The sequence below is a fragment of the Papaver somniferum genome, chromosome 8 (assembly GCF_003573695.1).
Source record: "Papaver somniferum cultivar HN1 chromosome 8, ASM357369v1, whole genome shotgun sequence".
Taxonomy (NCBI): Eukaryota; Viridiplantae; Streptophyta; class Magnoliopsida; order Ranunculales; family Papaveraceae; genus Papaver; species Papaver somniferum.
In genome coordinates this window covers 119467130-119484781 of record NC_039365.1, presented here as the reverse complement: position 1 = coordinate 119484781, position 17652 = coordinate 119467130, and the positions used below count along the sequence as shown (strand labels likewise).

Sequence of the window (17652 nt, the reverse complement as noted above, 5' to 3'; positions counted from 1 at the left end):
TAATATTTTTAAAATTTCACAGATTTCTCAGGAACCCAGAATAATATTAGGCTTCAGTAGTAGTAACTTTTACACCACCAGAAAGATGCACGCTCTTCCAGAGTCGTCTATTATATTATTCGATCCCTAAATGATGTTTTAACATTTCCCAAAACCCCTACAAGGTTATAAAATGGTTCAAATAAAAAAAAATTGCTTGTTTTTCCGTTGTTTTGTGAGACGAATATCTCTATCATCTATATCAATGCTGGATAGACTACTTCTGGAACCATATTCTTTAGTATAGATTGACGAGAGAAAAATAATAACCATTAACAAAAGCAATTAGTAAATATAAGCTACTTCGGGAACCCTCAATTTATGGGTGTCTTAATTTTTTTTATTTTTTTTATTATTATTATTTTCTACTCAGCTTGGTAGAACTTGGGTGTCCAAACTGGTCATGCCCAAGCATTAAAAATTTAAGGTCATTAAACTTCTCTTTAATGATAAAATGAGATTCGACTGTTCGAATTCTCGTATGGAACACCGCGCGCAAAATAAATCCTTAAGCTCCTTTACAACGTGTTTCTGGCACAAACAAATAAAGTAATAAATATCCCGTAAAAAAGTTCATTTATCGTTTCAAGGTGGTAACGCCAAATATTTTCAAAACTCGGTAGATTCTTCTAGAATCCTAGTAATATAAGTCGTCCATAGTAATAACTTTCGTACCATAATGTATAATGATACAGGCTCTTCTGGAATCCATAGTAATATAAGTCGTCCATAGTAATAACTTTCGTACCATAATGTATAATGATACACGCTCTTCTGGAACCCTAGCATATTATTCGAACCAGAAATGATATTCCACATTTCCAAGAACCTCTACAAGGTTATAAATATTATTGGTTCGAAAAATTGTGATTTTTGCTCCGTTGTGTATGAGACAGATTTCTTTATCGTCTCTTTAAAATGGATAGATTACTACAGAAATCCATATCTGTTAACATAAATAGAAGAGAGACGGATATTAAGAAACCATTAACAAAAGTATTTGGTAACCATGGGTTTCTTCAGGAACCCGAAATTCATGGCGCTTATTCATGGAATCCAATTAGTTCCTAGACCGCTGCTGGAGCCCATAATAGTTTGGATTACTAAAGCAAACCACAATTTTTATGTTGGACTGCTTCTGGGTCAACAACATCTCATGGATACATCTGGAATCCAGTATTTACAAAAAAAATAAATTAAAAACAAAATCGAGAAACTAAAGAGGCACAAAAAGAAACAAAAATAAAAAAAATACATACACATGGTACCAATATAATATCAACAATTCTTTATTTTCGTCGCCTTCGGGGTTGACGATTTTTTTTTGTTATACATGGACACGTTATTTATAGAAAAAATTGCCTCAGTATTCGTTACAGGTCACATCATGGACAAATGATATGAACTATCCAGCACTTTGTTACGGGTCACTTCTGAGACCGATCGGATAGTTGAGCGTGCGACTTTATCCCATATTATGTCACACCATATTCCAGCTTCTGGTGGAATAGTTTCAAATTAATATTTTTTGGAGATTATTATATCCTAGAAAACCCAAATTTATTCTCCGGGATGCAACAATATCTCTTGCTAGTAAGATTGATTAGAATTGTGAGTACCATAAAAATAACAATAAATAAAATTATCAAATTTTTCTGAATCACAATTGTTACCATTGTGATATATTTATACTTACCAAAATTTACGAGCACTTTCCTTTTAGAAAATGATACGTATATTGTTCTTTACATTTTACACAAGTAATCACCCACTTGTGTGAAACTAATACCCTGTTCATAAGAAGAAGATATAAACAATTAGTATTAGTTCAATTCAATAGTAAATTAAATTTCTTAGAAAATAAGTACGAGGAATCCAAAAAGAAAAGTAATAATCTCTTATGATCGCCGACGTTGTTGTGTCTCCATTGCTGATTTTTTTCTTAAAAATTATGAAGCTTGGTGTAAAGCATGCTGATAACGTGTTATAAACTAAATAATTAGAAAATGCTAAACATAAACAAGTAGAGAGAAAACATATGAGAGAGCATTTCATTCATGGAATTAGTGTATCCAATACAATTGTGTAAGGACCTCTATTTATTGGTCATACAATAGAGTGGGTGGTTAATGACATTAAATATTAGATGTAATGACATGCAACCATTACTAGCCATTAACATGCACTTAAGATAGAGGTTACAAGAGAAATAAAAATGTGTAAGGGTGATGAAGGAGATGTAAAGGTGGTGGTGTAAATCCACCTAATAATTGTTTACAACAAATAAGAGGCAGTAATATATATCTAACCAAACCTCCATATTTCCCAACTGATCTGCTCCGAGTTATCATTTGTTCAATAATGCCGACAGTTGAGACATTGGTAAATTGGAGAAACACATTAGTCAGGAGGAGTGTAATGTCATCTTGAAAACCCGTTTTAACCTTCAAGAGCAAAATCTGATGATATGTGTCCTAACTGACAAGGGAAATTTCACTATCAAATAGCTCTACCAGCACAAATTTGATAACAACTACAGAAATGAGGTATAAAACTGCAATTGGAAAAAATCTGGAAACTGAACACTGCTTCCTCAATCTATTTGTTCATGTGTAAGTATGCTCATGGGATTCTCTATTTCAATGCTAAAACTGCTAGCATCATTCACTACATTAACCTTATGCAACTCTTGTAGCCATGGGGGAGAAACCATTACTTACTTTTTCATGCAATATCTGTGTGTACATATTTCATCATCGAACACGTGTATATAGGAAGATACGTGGAGAGCATGCAGGCAAAGTCATCAAAACACGATGACACACGCCCATAGCCAAGAAGCCTATCTCGGCGACGTCGGATCTTTGCCCGAACAAATCTAAGGGAAGAAGTTAAAAGATGCACCGAAAACACGATGTACTACGGAGCACCAAATAACTCCCGAAGAGTTACTTTATCTCATCCCCAAAAGAATCTAAGATCAACGGTGAAGAGAAAGTTAACTGACATGGACGTGACAGGGGCAGAAGACACTTGTCTGACACGAGCAGGCGCCTCAACTACCCGCATTAAACACTCTGAGCAGTATACGTGTCGATCAACTCGTGGAACGAACGAGGATGGCTCTGCGTGATCAAGTAATGAACGAAGACCTCCGCGTGATGGACACAAAACACAAGAAGATAAGGTTCCAACGGCCCTCAGAAATGGGTCCCACACTCTAACCCTATAAATACCTCCTCTCCACCAAGAGTGAGGGGATCGAAAAAATCAGGGAGAGAAGGAGAGAGAAAGATTGTGAGTGTAAGTTAGTCCTTTACAATATAAAGACCTATGTAAACTCCAAAGTCACTCGACTATCCCTGTAACCATCAAGTATATAGCGAAACAACAACCTCGTGGATGTAGGCCTTAGTGCTGAACCACGTAAATCCCAGTCTTATTCACATTTCAGCACTTTATATTCGCCTAACGCTCCTTGAGTTTTACTTTTATACTTCGTTTTCTTTATCTTCCCCTGCGTAAACGCCCCTCGCGATGTTATTAGATGAGGCTATGATAAACCCGAGGGTTTTGAGCCAAGGAATCAATGCAATTGTATTATCAGTGCGAGACGGTACCTAGAGTGCGAACATTGTTTGTGAACATATAGATGCCTTCGTGATTTACGTGTTCACAATTTGGCGCTATTGACGTAATCACCAAAGGAGTTGTTGAAGTTTTCAGGAGTATACCATTCCCTCTCCGCGGGATTTGGAACATAACACGTCATCGTCGTCTCCCCCTTACTCCGCAGATAACACTCCCTCAATGCACGGAGATAATTCCCCGATAATTGCGACACAGAACGACTGTGAGTATTGGTGGAAGAGCTTTCACGACCAGCAAGCACATCGTAATAAAATGAGTCACCAGACTTGTACAACGGCAGCATAAGACCCGCCTTGAAGGCTCCAACCGTAGTCAACAGGTGAAACTCATCAAACTGATACTTTGAGATGAGCTCATAAGTAATATCATCCTCAGGGGCATAGAAACCAACCTCGAAGGCTTGAAGCTCATGCTTTTCCTTGAAAACTTCAAGGTAAATATGCTTGAACGTAACTTTCTTCTTGCTGACCGAAACGCTGCGTATCACCGGGGCATCCTCATCCTCTTCCACGGGATCGGACGAACCAACAAAAGCCTCGGAAGCTCTTCTTTTCAAAGAAGGATTCTTAGAAGATTCAGCTCTCGGGACACCACCTTTGGTGTTCTTCCCTTTGAAAGAAAGTACTGGAGGCGGCGGCAGAGGGTGCTGCACGGGCACTACAGAATGCAGAGGAGGAACATCAAAGGCGACACCACGAGGAGGTGTCTGCGTACACCTAACGTCATCACGAGGACGAGAAACCGCACGATCGGCAGCGTTTCGAGACCCGGAAGGATTTTTTGAGGGACCCTCTTTCCTAGGAGGAGACGCCTTCGCCCCAGAAGAAGAAACTCTAATACCACGGGGATCCATTTGAGACCCTCTGCGCGGAGGGGATCTCGGTAGACTAGAACCCGGAGTTTGATAAGGAAGCCGCGGACGGTCAGACATGGCTGCGAAGAGGTACAACATAAACAAGTTAGAAACAAACACAAGGACATCACCAAAGATCAAAAAACCACAAAATTAGCAGTCCATCTCAACATAACACAGAAACCCTAAAACTAGCATACATGCTTGAAATTCCCCAAAACCCTAAAACCCTAAACTCAAAAGTCCAATCAATACAAGTAAAACAATGGCCTCCTCGATTTGAGACGAAGAACATGGGCAAAATAGCATACAAGCATTAAAAGAGGTTCTTCATCACAAACAAGGGACGACAGCAGCAGAAATGGGAGGCTACGATATGATCAAAAACAGAAAATTTACAATCAACACAGCTTAAAAGACACAGGAACAAAGAAAAGAAACCTTACCACCACAAACAGCAGCAGGAAGAGGACAACAAACCAGAAACAAAGAAGAAGCGAGCGTGATTAATGCTAAGGAAGAGAGAATTTAATGGTTGAAGAACAAAGAATGAAGACTGACAGGGAGAATGAAATTAATTTTCAAGGAGAATGAAATTAATTCTTCTTCTCTCCTTAATATACTCGAAATAAAGAGAAGGAAGTTAATGGAGGAATGAGAAATGTGCCCATTAAATGAGCAGTTAATGCACGAATAAGAAACATGCCCAAGTATCTAGGAGAAGTTATTAGGGGAGAGGAAGAATACGTAACATCTGTTTTCTTCAATGCTCCCACTAAACACTCAAGCCCGAAGAAAAGGGGCAAATTGTGTGTACATATTTCATCATCGAACACGTGTATATAGGAAGATACGTGGAGAACATGCAGGCAAAGTCATCAAAACACGATGACACACGCCCATAGCCAAGAAGCCTATCCCGGCGACGTCGGATCTTTGCCCGAACAAATCTAAGGGAAGAAGTTAAAAGATGCACCGAAAATACGATGTACTGCGGAGCACCAAATAACTCCCGAAGAGTTACTTTATCTCATCCCCAAAAGAAGCTAAGATCAATGGTGAAGAGAAAGTTAACTGACATGGACGTGACAGGGGCAGAAGACACTTATCTGACACGAGCAGGCACCTCAACTACCCGCATTAAACACTCTGAGCAGTATACGTGTCGATCAACCCGTGGAACGAACGAGGATGGCTCTGCGTGATCAAGTAATGAACGAAGACCTCCGCGTGATGGACACAAAACACAAGAAGATAAGGTTCCAACGGCCCTCGTAATGGGTCCCACACTCTAACCCTATAAATACCCCCTCTTCACCAAGAGTTAGGGGTGTATATAATACCCGAAAATACTCAGACTGCCTGTATCCGCCCGAGCCCGCCTGTACCCGAAGTAGCCCAAAGCCTGTTATGGCCCGTCATGGACCACCCGGCCTGGCCTGGATTAATTTATTGGGCGGTCTCGGGCTTTGCGATTAATTATGATGCCCGGCCTGATACTCGGCCTGGTGCCCGACCTGAAAGCCTTCTATGTGCCATTAATCATTTAATATCCTCTTAAAAAGACTTAAAAGTTACAATTTTATAATTGTCAATTTTGTGTCAAGAAAAATAAAATATATAATTGGTTTTTTACTTATAATTAACCTTTTCAAAACATTAATGGTAATATATTTTCTTATTAGAAAGTTTATTGTACTCTAATTAATTATTTATTATAGGCTAAAATTAAAAATTTGTCAGTATAATTTAAATATAAAATAATACTATCACTTACGATATGCGATGTTGGAAAGGAACGGATATTGTATTTAATACCGTTCATTTGAAAATTTAAACTTAAAAAAATAATAATCAAAATAGTGGCCTGTCCGGCCCGATCTGGCCTGCCCGTATAAAAAGCGGGCTTTGGGCGGTCTTTGGGTAGCAAATTATCTACTTGTGCCCGGCCTGTCCGGCCTGAATTTGTTTACGGGCTCACAAATATTAAGCCTGGCCTGCCCGGCCCGTCTTAGTTTTTGGGTCGGGCGGCCCGGCCTGCCCGAATTTACACCCCTACCAAGAGTGAGGGGATCGGAAAAATCAGGGAGAGAAGGAGAGAGAAAGATTGTGAGTGTAAGTTAGTCCTTTACAATATACAGACCTATGTAAACTCCAAAGTCACTCGACTATCCCTGTAACCATCAAGTATATAGTGAAACAACAACCCCGTGGATGTAGGCCTTAGTGCTGAACCACGTAAATCCCAATCTTATTCACATTTCAGCACTTTATATTCGCCTAACGCTCCTTGAGTTTTACTTTTATACTTCGTTTTCTTTATCTTCCCCTGCGTAAACGCCCCTCACGATGTTATTAGATGAGGCTATGATAAACCCGAGGGTTTTGACAGAAATCAATGCACACTCTGGACTTCTGGATGAAGACAACCTTGGCACTCCGACACTAACTTTTGTTTTCTTGAGTAAGAGTTTATTACATTTAGATCATAATGTTGAATCTTTAGGCCACATATTATGTATAATTCAAATTCTTATATATATATATATATATATCGAATATTTTGTGTGGTTAGGATCCGATGACATGGTTATATCGACATTATCATGATATGGTGAGGCCATTTTTTCTACAAAACTCAAACGATAACGAATTTGAAGCTAATCTGTTGGTGACATGTTACTCTTATAAAGCTTTACATTCCTACCAATAATGAGATTTTTTCGAAATACAAAATTTCATCATCCACAAATTTTAATTTCAGACGGTTAATCTTCAATATTAGGTGGTAGTCTTATATGTCTCAGAATGCTCTCACTTTTTTTTTTTATTAGCATTAGGCGTATTTTACTTCGCCCATTAATGCACGCATTTTGGCGATCCAAACTTTTGCTTGACTAAGTCTTAGGATATAGACTTTGGTCAAGGTTCTTGGTACCCCTCAAGTGAAATCGGTCTCTATTGTAAAGACTACAGACCTTCCTGATTTAGTGATTTCCATTTTCTGTAAATGTCTCTCTCTATGACTCAAAACCCTAATCTAGATTCCTCACCCGAAAACAAACAAGTAGTGTCACTTTCATCAGAGTCATAAAGTAAGGAATTTCAGGTTAGTAATTTCTCCCATTCGATTTCCCAACAAGATTTATCTTGTGTTTAGATCATTCGTTCGATTTTCACAGGGTTTAGTGATTCATAGGGTTTAGAGATTCTTCTTTTTTTTTTTTTTTAAAGCTTTGAAATATCTGTTGAATAGCTTTGTATTGAGGTTCTTTCAATCCATGAGTAGAAAACCCAATGATATGATGTTCTAACTCAATTGCTATGAATAAACTACTTTTGGACGGCGAAAGAAAAAACTGCCCAGATCTCGATAGCTTTGATTTATTTGCTTAGCAAGTGACTATCTGAAATAAACAACTAGAATGTGGATAGTGGTCGATCATTAGGTATTCACATTATCCGAATATATGAAATTTTTTTTAGTTATTAATTTAGTTTTTGTTGGTTGAAATGTCTTCTTCTTACTAATATAATTGTTTCAGTAGTTAACTGTTTGTTCCATTTCAATTTGGTACGAATAGGATGCATTTCTGTTTATAAGGCTAACAGAAGCTCTCCATTTTCTTTCTTCCACTGGTAGGTTTTGGCTTCACTCGCTTCATTCTTTGCTTAGTTATGGGCATCCCCAGCAGAGTGTAGCGCCAAATTAACAAAATGCAGCCTGAGACAAACAGCTCCCTGGTTCACCTATTTTGAGGTGTACTCAATATGTGTATGAGAAAATCCAGTCTAGGATACTTCAGAGTTGCCAGAAAGAGCCTAAATGTTTTATTCAATAAAACGTCAATATCATCATCATCTAATGCATTCACAAATGTTTCACCTCTGGGCTGCACTATGTTTATCTGGTTCACTGGTTTCATACATATGTTTCAGTTTCCATTCTCAACTGGTACAAAAAAACACCAAGAAGATTTGAATATTGTATCGGTACGTCAGATTATCCAAGATGAAAGATGGGACGATTTTAGACTTGTTGGGTTTTTTAGTTCTGTTTTAGCCCCTGCTAGAGTTTCTAGGATTTTAGTAGAGTTAAAGGAGGAACCATGTCTAGCTTTTAAGTTTTTTAATTGGGCAGCTAAGCAAGATGGTTATGGTGGTACAGCGGAGTCGTATTGTATTCTTGTTCATATATTATTTGCGTCTAGAATGTATTTTGATGCACAAGAGGTTTTGAAAAGTTTGATTTATAAGAGAAGGGTTTTGCCTGGTTTTGATGTTTTTGATGTAATGTGGTCGACGAAAGGTGTTTGCAAGACGGGTTTTGGAGTCTTTGATGCGTTGTTTAGTGTCTTGACCCATTTAGGTTTGTTTGAAGAAGCCAATGAGTGTTTTTCAAAGATGAGAAAAGTTAAGATTTTGCCGAAGGCAAGGTCTTGTAATGTTTTTTTGCATAGAGTTTCAAAGTCTGGTCAATCAAACTTGTCGAGAAAGTTTTTTAACGACATGATTGCAGCCAAGATTATACCGTCGGTTTTCACTTACAATATTATGATAGATGTTATGTGCAAGGGAGGGGACTTAGAGACAGCGAGGAGTTTGTTTGAGCAAATGAAGAAAATGGGTTTGACACCAGATGTTGTTACATATAATACGCTAATTGATGGGTATGGGAAGTTCGGACAACTACAGGAAGCGCTGTGTATATTCGAGGAAATGAAGGTGACAGGTTGTAATCCTGATGCGATAACTTACAATGCTTTGATAAATTGTTCTTGTAAATCTGAACAGATTCCTAAGGCCTTTTGGTATCTCCGTGATATGAAGGAGAAAGGGATCAAACCAAATCAAGTTACCTATAGTACGTTAATAGATGGTCTTTGTAAGGAAGGGATGCTTCAAGAGGCAAACAAATTTTTTGCTGGTATGCGATTGGTAGGACTCTTCCCTAATGAGTTCACATATACTTCTTTAATAGATGGAAACTGCAAAGCTGGCAATCTTACAGAAGCTTTGGAGCTGTTTAGTGAAATGGTGAAGACAGGAAAAGTTTTGAACATTGTTACTTACACGGCATTAATAGATGGGCTATGTAAAGAAGGGAAGGTGGAGGAAGGCGAAAGGGTTTTCAGGGATATGTTAAAAACTGGAATTGTTGCGAACCAGCTTAGCTACACTGCCCTGGTTCATGGGTATTTCAAGAAGAAGATGGCAGAGAAGGCTGTAGTTTTATTGAAAGAAATGAGTGAAGAAGGCATCAAAGCTGACATATCTCTCTATGGAACAATCATTTGGGGACTTTGTGAGCAAGGAAAGCTTAAAGAAGCCACCATTTTAATGGATGAAATGATATATGGTGGTTTAAAGTTGAATCATTTTATCTACACAACATTAATGGATGCTTATTTCAAGGCAGGAAAGGCCCGGGAAGCTCTCAGTCTCTTAGATAAGATGCAGGAAGTGGGTGTTGTCCCCTCAGTTGTGACTTATTGTGTCTTGATTGATGGTCTGTGCAGGGTCGGGATGGTAGAAGAAGCATCCAATCATTTTGAAAGGATGGGAGATGTGGGTTTGCATCCTAACATGGTTGTTTTTACGGCTCTCATCGATGGACTTAGTAAGAATTATTCTTTGGAAGAAGCAAAGAATTTGTTTCATATAATGGCGGGGAAGGGTATGATTCCTGATAAATTTGCTTACACATCTCTGATGGACGGAAATTTGAAGCATGGATATCTTCAAGAAGCTTTTGACCTGCGGGACAAAATGTTGGAAAGTGGTATTAAGCTCGATCTTCATGCTTATACTTCGTTAATATGGGGGCTTTGTCAATATGATCAAGTAAAAGAAGCACGGGCTTTGCTGGCTGAGATGATAGAGCAGGGCATTCTTCCAGATAAAGCTGCTTATAGTTGTCTTATCAGAAAGTATCACCAGCAGGGAAATGCGGATGAAGCTATTGAATTACATAATGAGATGTCTGAAAGGGGACTGATCACAGGCATTAATGGTCATGCAGTACCAAATAAATGAATGTAAAATATGCGAGCAGCAATATCCTAATTTTCCATACATGGTTGCAAGGCACAGAGGGACCTGACCTGTGATGTTGGATAATAATCTAAAAGGGAAATCTTTTGGCTTCGAGAAGTTCAGGCAGTCCAATACGTCAGCCATCGCCATCCATGAATTTATGGTTGGATTTATCTCTAAACACTAAGCTCTTAGATATTTCCTCCTCTTACTCTTCTTAATTGTTTCTTATCCATCTTTTCGCAGATAAGTTAGCGATGAAAACATCGTAAAAGCTGCAATGGTGCACATCAATTCTTCTGACATCTACTCAGGGCATCTGCATCACCAATTTGTGAGTAATTTCAGGAGTTCAATATATTTTAACTTTTTTTTTTTCCAAGTTCATAATTTGTACTGAATTCGGTTCAGTTTTTATATGTTTTATATGGAGGTTCTCTTAGCTAACCTTACAGTATCTTCAAATGCCAGGTTTCTTTTTGAGCAGTCTTTAGTTATTTTCATTCACTATAAGGATGCCCTTGTTTTTTCGTGTTGGAAATCAACTTGGTTGCATTTAAAAAAAAAAAAAGTTGGCAATGAAAGCTCTTTCCTTCTCAGGTCAACAGAAGGATGGAAATATCCGCCTATTGCCTGTTATGTTATTCTTCGCCTGTTTAAACATGTGATAATTTATTTCAGATGGTTAAACATGATTTTAAACTGACAACACTATTTTGAGTCAGCTTGATGGCAATTGTTCGGGTGGATCTGTTTCTGATACGTACCATCTTTGAGTAAATATTTTCCTGTTACGGCATAGTATAGTGTGCTGAATATCTTGTTGGGTTTGCTCCACCATGCAGTATTTGTTCTCACAAAAATGCATCAGAGTATAGCAATGCCTTCTATTGGTGTGTACTGTCCCTGTGACAGATTAGGCTTGCGTGGTTGGTTCTATTTACGACTTCCTATATGATCCGTACAGTAGAGTTTATATGGTTATATTTTTTTAAAGCAAATCTCACTAGGATATATATTTCTATAGGATATAATAAAAAATTACAAGGAGGGGGGCATGTGAACTGACCTCCAAGGAAAAGGGGGTCTATATGGTTATATTTATATACTAATTTAGTTTAGTCTTGTTGCCGTCTTTTCATTTGTTATGATAGGAATAAGAAACTTGACTGGGAAATGCTTAACCGTTCCATAAATTAGCACATAGTCAAGTTGCTGCTATTCAAGTGTTTTGTCAAATTCCCATCTTTTCCTTCTCGCCTTTTAGATTTTTGATTATTCATTCCTTTTTTATGTTTTTATTTCCCTCGCTTATTTTCCCACGATCTGGTTATGCAGGGTCGTCTGGCCCTTGATTATAATCATTGGGTGGACAATATTTGTTAAGTGTTTCTTCAAGGTATGCATACGTCTCACATTCACTTTGTCAAGATATGATGGTTAAACTTTGCTGCTGCAAATTACGTTTTTTTTTGGGTTCAAGTCCTAGTTTTTCTTTAGAAGATTTGCTGGGGCACATTCATATCATGGTGCTTCTACTTAAGCTGAAGATTTTCTATCATAAGTTTGTTCTTACGCTTTTGGATTTGCTTTTGGTTTTGGGAAATTAAGTTTATATCAAAGTGAAATTGCAGATCTTTGCATTTCTGAAATTAGTAAGTTTGTAAAATTGATCTGCGTGATGAATTAGTTCATACCATTCTATTTTAAGGTTTAGAGCTTTAAATTATTTCGTGTAGATCCGGGTTTTGGGTTTTCAGGATTCATTGCGTTTCCGGTTGTGATTATGATGATTAATTTGCGTCTCTATGAAAGTAGAAAGCCTCTAAAGATGTTATTCAAGGGTATATGTTATACATAGTGATTTGTGGGGTTGAAAAGTTTATCGGAGCATAGAGTTTCCTGCCTAGCATAATTTCGATTAACCCTAGTACTTACCTGGCAAGATGCACAGTTGAGTAAAAGAGGAGAAGTTAAAATATACCATGCACTTCCATTATACCAATCATGGACTAATGGATGATGTGGGTCTGTGGCTGCTCTAGTTGAGGTACTCTAATCTATGAGATCTTTAGTGTGTTGGATTTTTCAAAGTGGTGCCATCTACTGAGTTCCAAGCTCTCTAGTACACTGGAAGGTCCCAAGTTCAGTAATTGTGTGAAGACCTAACTCATGGGTAATTGATAGTCGTTCTATGCATTATTCAATTCCTGGCATTATTTGGTAGAATGAATGCAGGTAAATTGCTGCTCATCTATAGTTTTCTTAACAAATAGACACCTGACAATCCTTGGAGTATTTTCGGAAGTATGTCGAGACTTAATACGCACATGTATGCATCATATTGGTACACAAAATTGGAATTCTGCATTGCTGCATTTTTGTTTTGTAGTTGTGATGTTATGTATTAACTGTTGAATTATATTTGATAAATTTCTGGATGGTCATATCCCATCTTAATTGTGAGAACTATTTGATTGTTCCTTTAATAATATAAAAGCTCCTGTAATTGCAGGTTCATCATAAACAACACTAGCAATCAAGCTAGCGTTAGTTGGAGGCCCGAGGACAGGGAACTTGCAGGGTCAGTAGGAATTTTTGAAACTGAGCAGTTGGGCTATGGAATAAAAACTTCAACAAAGCTTGTTGTTAAGTGCATTAACAAAAACCGAAGTGTAGTTAGTTAATGACAATAGTGGTTACTGAATGTTGTATACCTATGTAAATCATCAATTATAATTCTACTGCTGATTGTAAGCTCCCCTCAGTTAATATATTGGTGTCTAATGAGATACATGTATATGACTTGGCTAGAAAAAAAAACTAAATATATGCTTCCTGAGTTGTATATGTGTATCCTATATGTGTATCTTAGACTGAGACGATTATTTGCACAGCATCGCGATGGATCTGTGAATATTTGATTTTGTTACAGCTATACACAGGTAACACCAATCCCTAAACAGTAATAAGAGTTTGACTTGAGTATTTTGTGATATGGGTTTGAGTGGAGGCAGTTATAGGGGAGATTGTGTTTTTTGTGTTTGCAAATTAGGAATTCATTGAAGGATTAACTTTGGTGTTAGTAACCACATGCCCAAAGTTAGTAGATTCATCTAATATTAGATTATTACTGATAAGTAATAAAAAATGCAAGGAGGGACGTTGTCCCATAATTTTTGTTTTGGTTTAATCTTTGACCAAATGAGCTTATAGTGATAAACAGAAGATTCTTGATACTCAACTTTATCTGTAATCATTGTTGGGTTCGGGAGGTATACAATGAGTCTTTAGTGAAGATTTTGAACTTAGGCCTCTCATCAACGAAGAACGGTCTAAAATCTCACAAGATAACAGAGACGCATTGAAAAGCCTTTCCCTGAAGAAGAAATGTGGGATGTTGTAAAAGGACTAGGCCAAGCATCTGGTGCTGATGGTTACCCATCATCTTTTTAAGAGATCTCGGGATTTTCTCAAAACTGACGTTTTATCTGTTTTGCAGGAACTACATTCTACCCACTCTTTCTCTAAACTCACTTACATTTCATCAGCATCACTTACGCTGCAGTTACATCCGGTTCGGTTGGGAGAATCGGAAACCTAAGAATTCAATTATGGGATAACCCAATTCTTGGAATTGGATTCCAAGAAATGCAATTCAAACCCTAAAAAGTCATGTTCGGTTGAGGTAATTCAATTATCTTTGTTTTTACTCCGGAACCAATTCCATTGCACTATTGTACCAATGCAATGGAATTCTACATTTTGGAGGGAATTGGATTCCTAGGAATCAAAATTCTTAATTACAAAAAGTTCATTTGCACCGTTCGGTTCAAGGAATTGGATTCCGGGGAATACAATTCCTTGAAACGAACATGCTGTTATTTTTAAGGGTGATCAGACGAAAACTACTAGAGACCACAAACCTAATAGTGTTACAGGGCTACGGCCCATGGATGTGCGGCCCAACTAGATTACTAAAATTATATATAAAGGAAACTATGTAATAATTCTACCCCAATCTCTTAATAACATTATTCTTCTTCTTCCTTTTATCTTTCCTTGTTTCATCTATTATTATTCTCCCTAAAGTTGGATTTTAATCTGATTTTTTTCCTCTAACGGATCGAATGAAGTTTCAGAAATCTCCATCGTCATTGGATCTATACCACTGTTCTTGGATAGATAGTTAAAGCTCCACCTCCTTGGCAATAATCCGATTATACTAATAACGATGCCATGGGTCTTTGTTTTGTGTTTCGATCTGAATGACGTATATCTAAACCATTTCTATCAAAAAAATAAATAAAAAATAATTGACTTTCATACTTGTCTGCTATGTGTTCGATGGATCCCCTCTTCATGTCCAATTACCAATTACGCAAATGCTTGTCCTTATATGATTGATTAACAAGCATATGGTTACCTTTACATGATTGATTTTTGATGTCGGTCGGCTTTCCGTTCAATTTTTTTTTCTCAGCTCCTGTTTTTGACGATGGTTGTATACATTTTTGGTGTCGATCTGTTGATTTAGTATTTGGCCCTTTCATCTTCCGATTAATTGAACGGATTCATGATGTATGATTACTGCCATAATAAATTTGATGCTAGGGCTATATATTACATTCCTATTTCAGTAAAAATAAAATAAAAATGTTTCATGTATTTTCTGCTTCCCATCGGTACGTACGAATCATGTGTGTTTGGTTTGGAAATTTCTTTATGTTCTTTGGCCGAATACCTAATTTTTGTTGAACTGTGTGTTTGTCACTATCTATCTAGAATTAATGAATCATGTGCAACTATTTTCTTATTTGAGATTTGTACTACTCCCTCCGTCTCCAATATAAACGCGGAGAACTAAAATTCTTTAGTCCCTGTAGATAGTCATAACAACAATTCCAATATGATTTCTTTATTTTTATACCCTTATTAAAGAGCATGATGTTAACAAACTTAGTTAATGCTTTTAGTAATTTCCAAGAACAATTCCAGTTTTCAATATTTTAATGGGATAAAAATTCTTAATAAATTGAAATTTTCCATATTTCATAGATAAATGTATTGGAATTGATGAGGGTAAATCAGAGAACATTAGGAAAATTTATAAAATCCAAATTTTTTCTTATTTCTAAGAAAATTCCACTTTTCCGCCCATAAATAAGAGACGGAGGGAGTTCTATGGATATGTGTGACAGGTGATTAGACTGTCCGCAACAACACATGATCAATTTTTTTTTTTTTTTTTTGATTTCATGTCTTCTATGATCGAATGCTAAATTCTTTAATTGCTTGATCTATTATTTTGATGCAAGAATGAACTGTTTTGAAAATAAAAAGTTATTTTGTTTGATATGAAATTGATTCATCCTGCTTTGATATTTTACTGTCACATGCTTAAAGCGAATTGCTTTTGGTTATAAATGCTTTGTTGTTTGTTTATTTGGTTGCGTGTACTAATTTGCCTTATTCAAGTTATATATATATATATATATATATATATATATATATATATATATATATATATATATATATGCATATTTTATAATTTTTGAGTGGAAGATCTGATAAACATATTTGTCAGCTTCCAATCATCTTTTAGGGTTCAATTAAGAAATTTGGTTGCTAAAAATACTATTATATATTAATGTCTTTTATTAAGATCATTTAGTTAGATCTAACTCGACTCAAGTACTTGAGCACTGTTATTGTCTATTTAGCGAGAAAACCATTTCCTTGTGGAAATGGTCTTATATAAAACCTAGCGCCAATGATGATGTACCGTCTAAAAGCTGAAGACTGATGCTCCTATGTTTCTAAGGAAACAAATTGTCCTTAATTTACGCCTGAAGAACAACGAAATGCTTTGAAGAACATGAATGTCCAGTGAGATGTAATTCGCTGGTTAGACTGTTGGATTAGACTTTGTAGCTTCAACAAAGTTATGTCGTAGTTAAAAGCACATGAATCTAAACTTTTGTGGAAGGACTCGCAAAAAAAAAGTGATATGAGACAGATTTATTTTTCTACTTCATTCATATACTAACGAACCAGTATATGTTAAAATATGCAAGCAAGAGATCCACTATCTTTAATAAGCTATTCAACCTAAAGTAAGTGGTTGACATAGAAAGTGAGATTCTCTTGACCCGTTGAGATGCAAAAATTTCTCAAATGAAGCTAATTGTAAAAAATTGAAAAATATTAAGAACCCTGAAGTAATGAGGGCTAGGCGTACTGACTCATTGAAACATAAAAAAGGGACATATATATCATGAGACAAAGATGTACTTTTGTCTCTGATAGTGATAACACCGAGTATGAACCGAGCATGGGACTAGCTCACATCGAAAATGAAAGAGTTGGAACTGCGCGTAGTTATTGATGTTGGTACAAGCAATGTAATGCAGGTATCATAGTAGAAACCAATTTTCACATCAACTTTAATGGCAACAAGAACTTTGCCTGGCCAATTGACTATCTTATTCATTCGAACTAGATCCACTATCTTCACTTATGGAATGAAAACACGAGACATATATTCTCTAAAACACTTGAGATATATTTGGTGAAATGTATATCATTCCTTTGAAACGTAATATATTCACTCTAAAGTACTTGAGTTGAATCCCACTTTCGTTACGTAATAAGGCCACACCACTTATTAAAACTCTCAAGACCCAAATGTCTAACTGATAGTAGTTTTTCTTCCACTAATTTAAAGAATATACATTAGTTGTTGAACTAATTCCTTATAATGTGACTACGATGATTGGATCATTGAGTGAAGTACTGCTAAAAAAATGTTGCCAAGATGGAACAAAGACTAAAAGTCGCATAAGATCTGTATGTACTAAGGGTTAATCACACCTTGTTAAGTGCAAAGGGTGTTCATGCGTGAACTATTACCTACCTTTTAGGAAACTTACAGTGAGAATGAATTTGATTGCATCTATAAATCATTTTCTAATGAATGTGGAAGGAAGTATATTCTTAGAAAATTAATGTGTCAATCTAGTGAATTATAAATCACTGGAACTTGAATTACTGAATCCATATTAACCCCAATA

At 36.6% G+C, this 17652-nt stretch overlaps 1 protein-coding gene across 3 annotated transcripts; it reads left to right on the top strand.

Annotated features, from left to right (window-relative positions):
- The first annotated feature begins 7538 nt into the window (after positions 1 to 7538).
- On the top strand, positions 7539 to 13511 carry LOC113302782 (putative pentatricopeptide repeat-containing protein At2g02150). 3 transcript variants are annotated; one of them, XM_026551732.1, is made up of 5 exons: positions 7539 to 7652; positions 8187 to 10742; positions 10826 to 10913; positions 11918 to 11978; positions 13095 to 13511. In XM_026551732.1, the coding sequence occupies exon 2, from the start codon at positions 8315 to 8317 to the stop codon at positions 10577 to 10579; it is 2265 nt and encodes a 754-aa protein (XP_026407517.1). In that variant the 5' UTR covers positions 7539 to 7652; positions 8187 to 8314; the 3' UTR covers positions 10580 to 10742; positions 10826 to 10913; positions 11918 to 11978; positions 13095 to 13511. The 3 variants fall into 3 exon arrangements, with proteins under 3 accessions (XP_026407517.1, XP_026407519.1, XP_026407518.1); XM_026551733.1 differs by lacking the exon at positions 7539 to 7652 and adding an exon at positions 7804 to 7992; XM_026551734.1 differs by lacking the exon at positions 11918 to 11978.
- The last annotated feature ends 4141 nt before the right edge of the window (positions 13512 to 17652 follow it).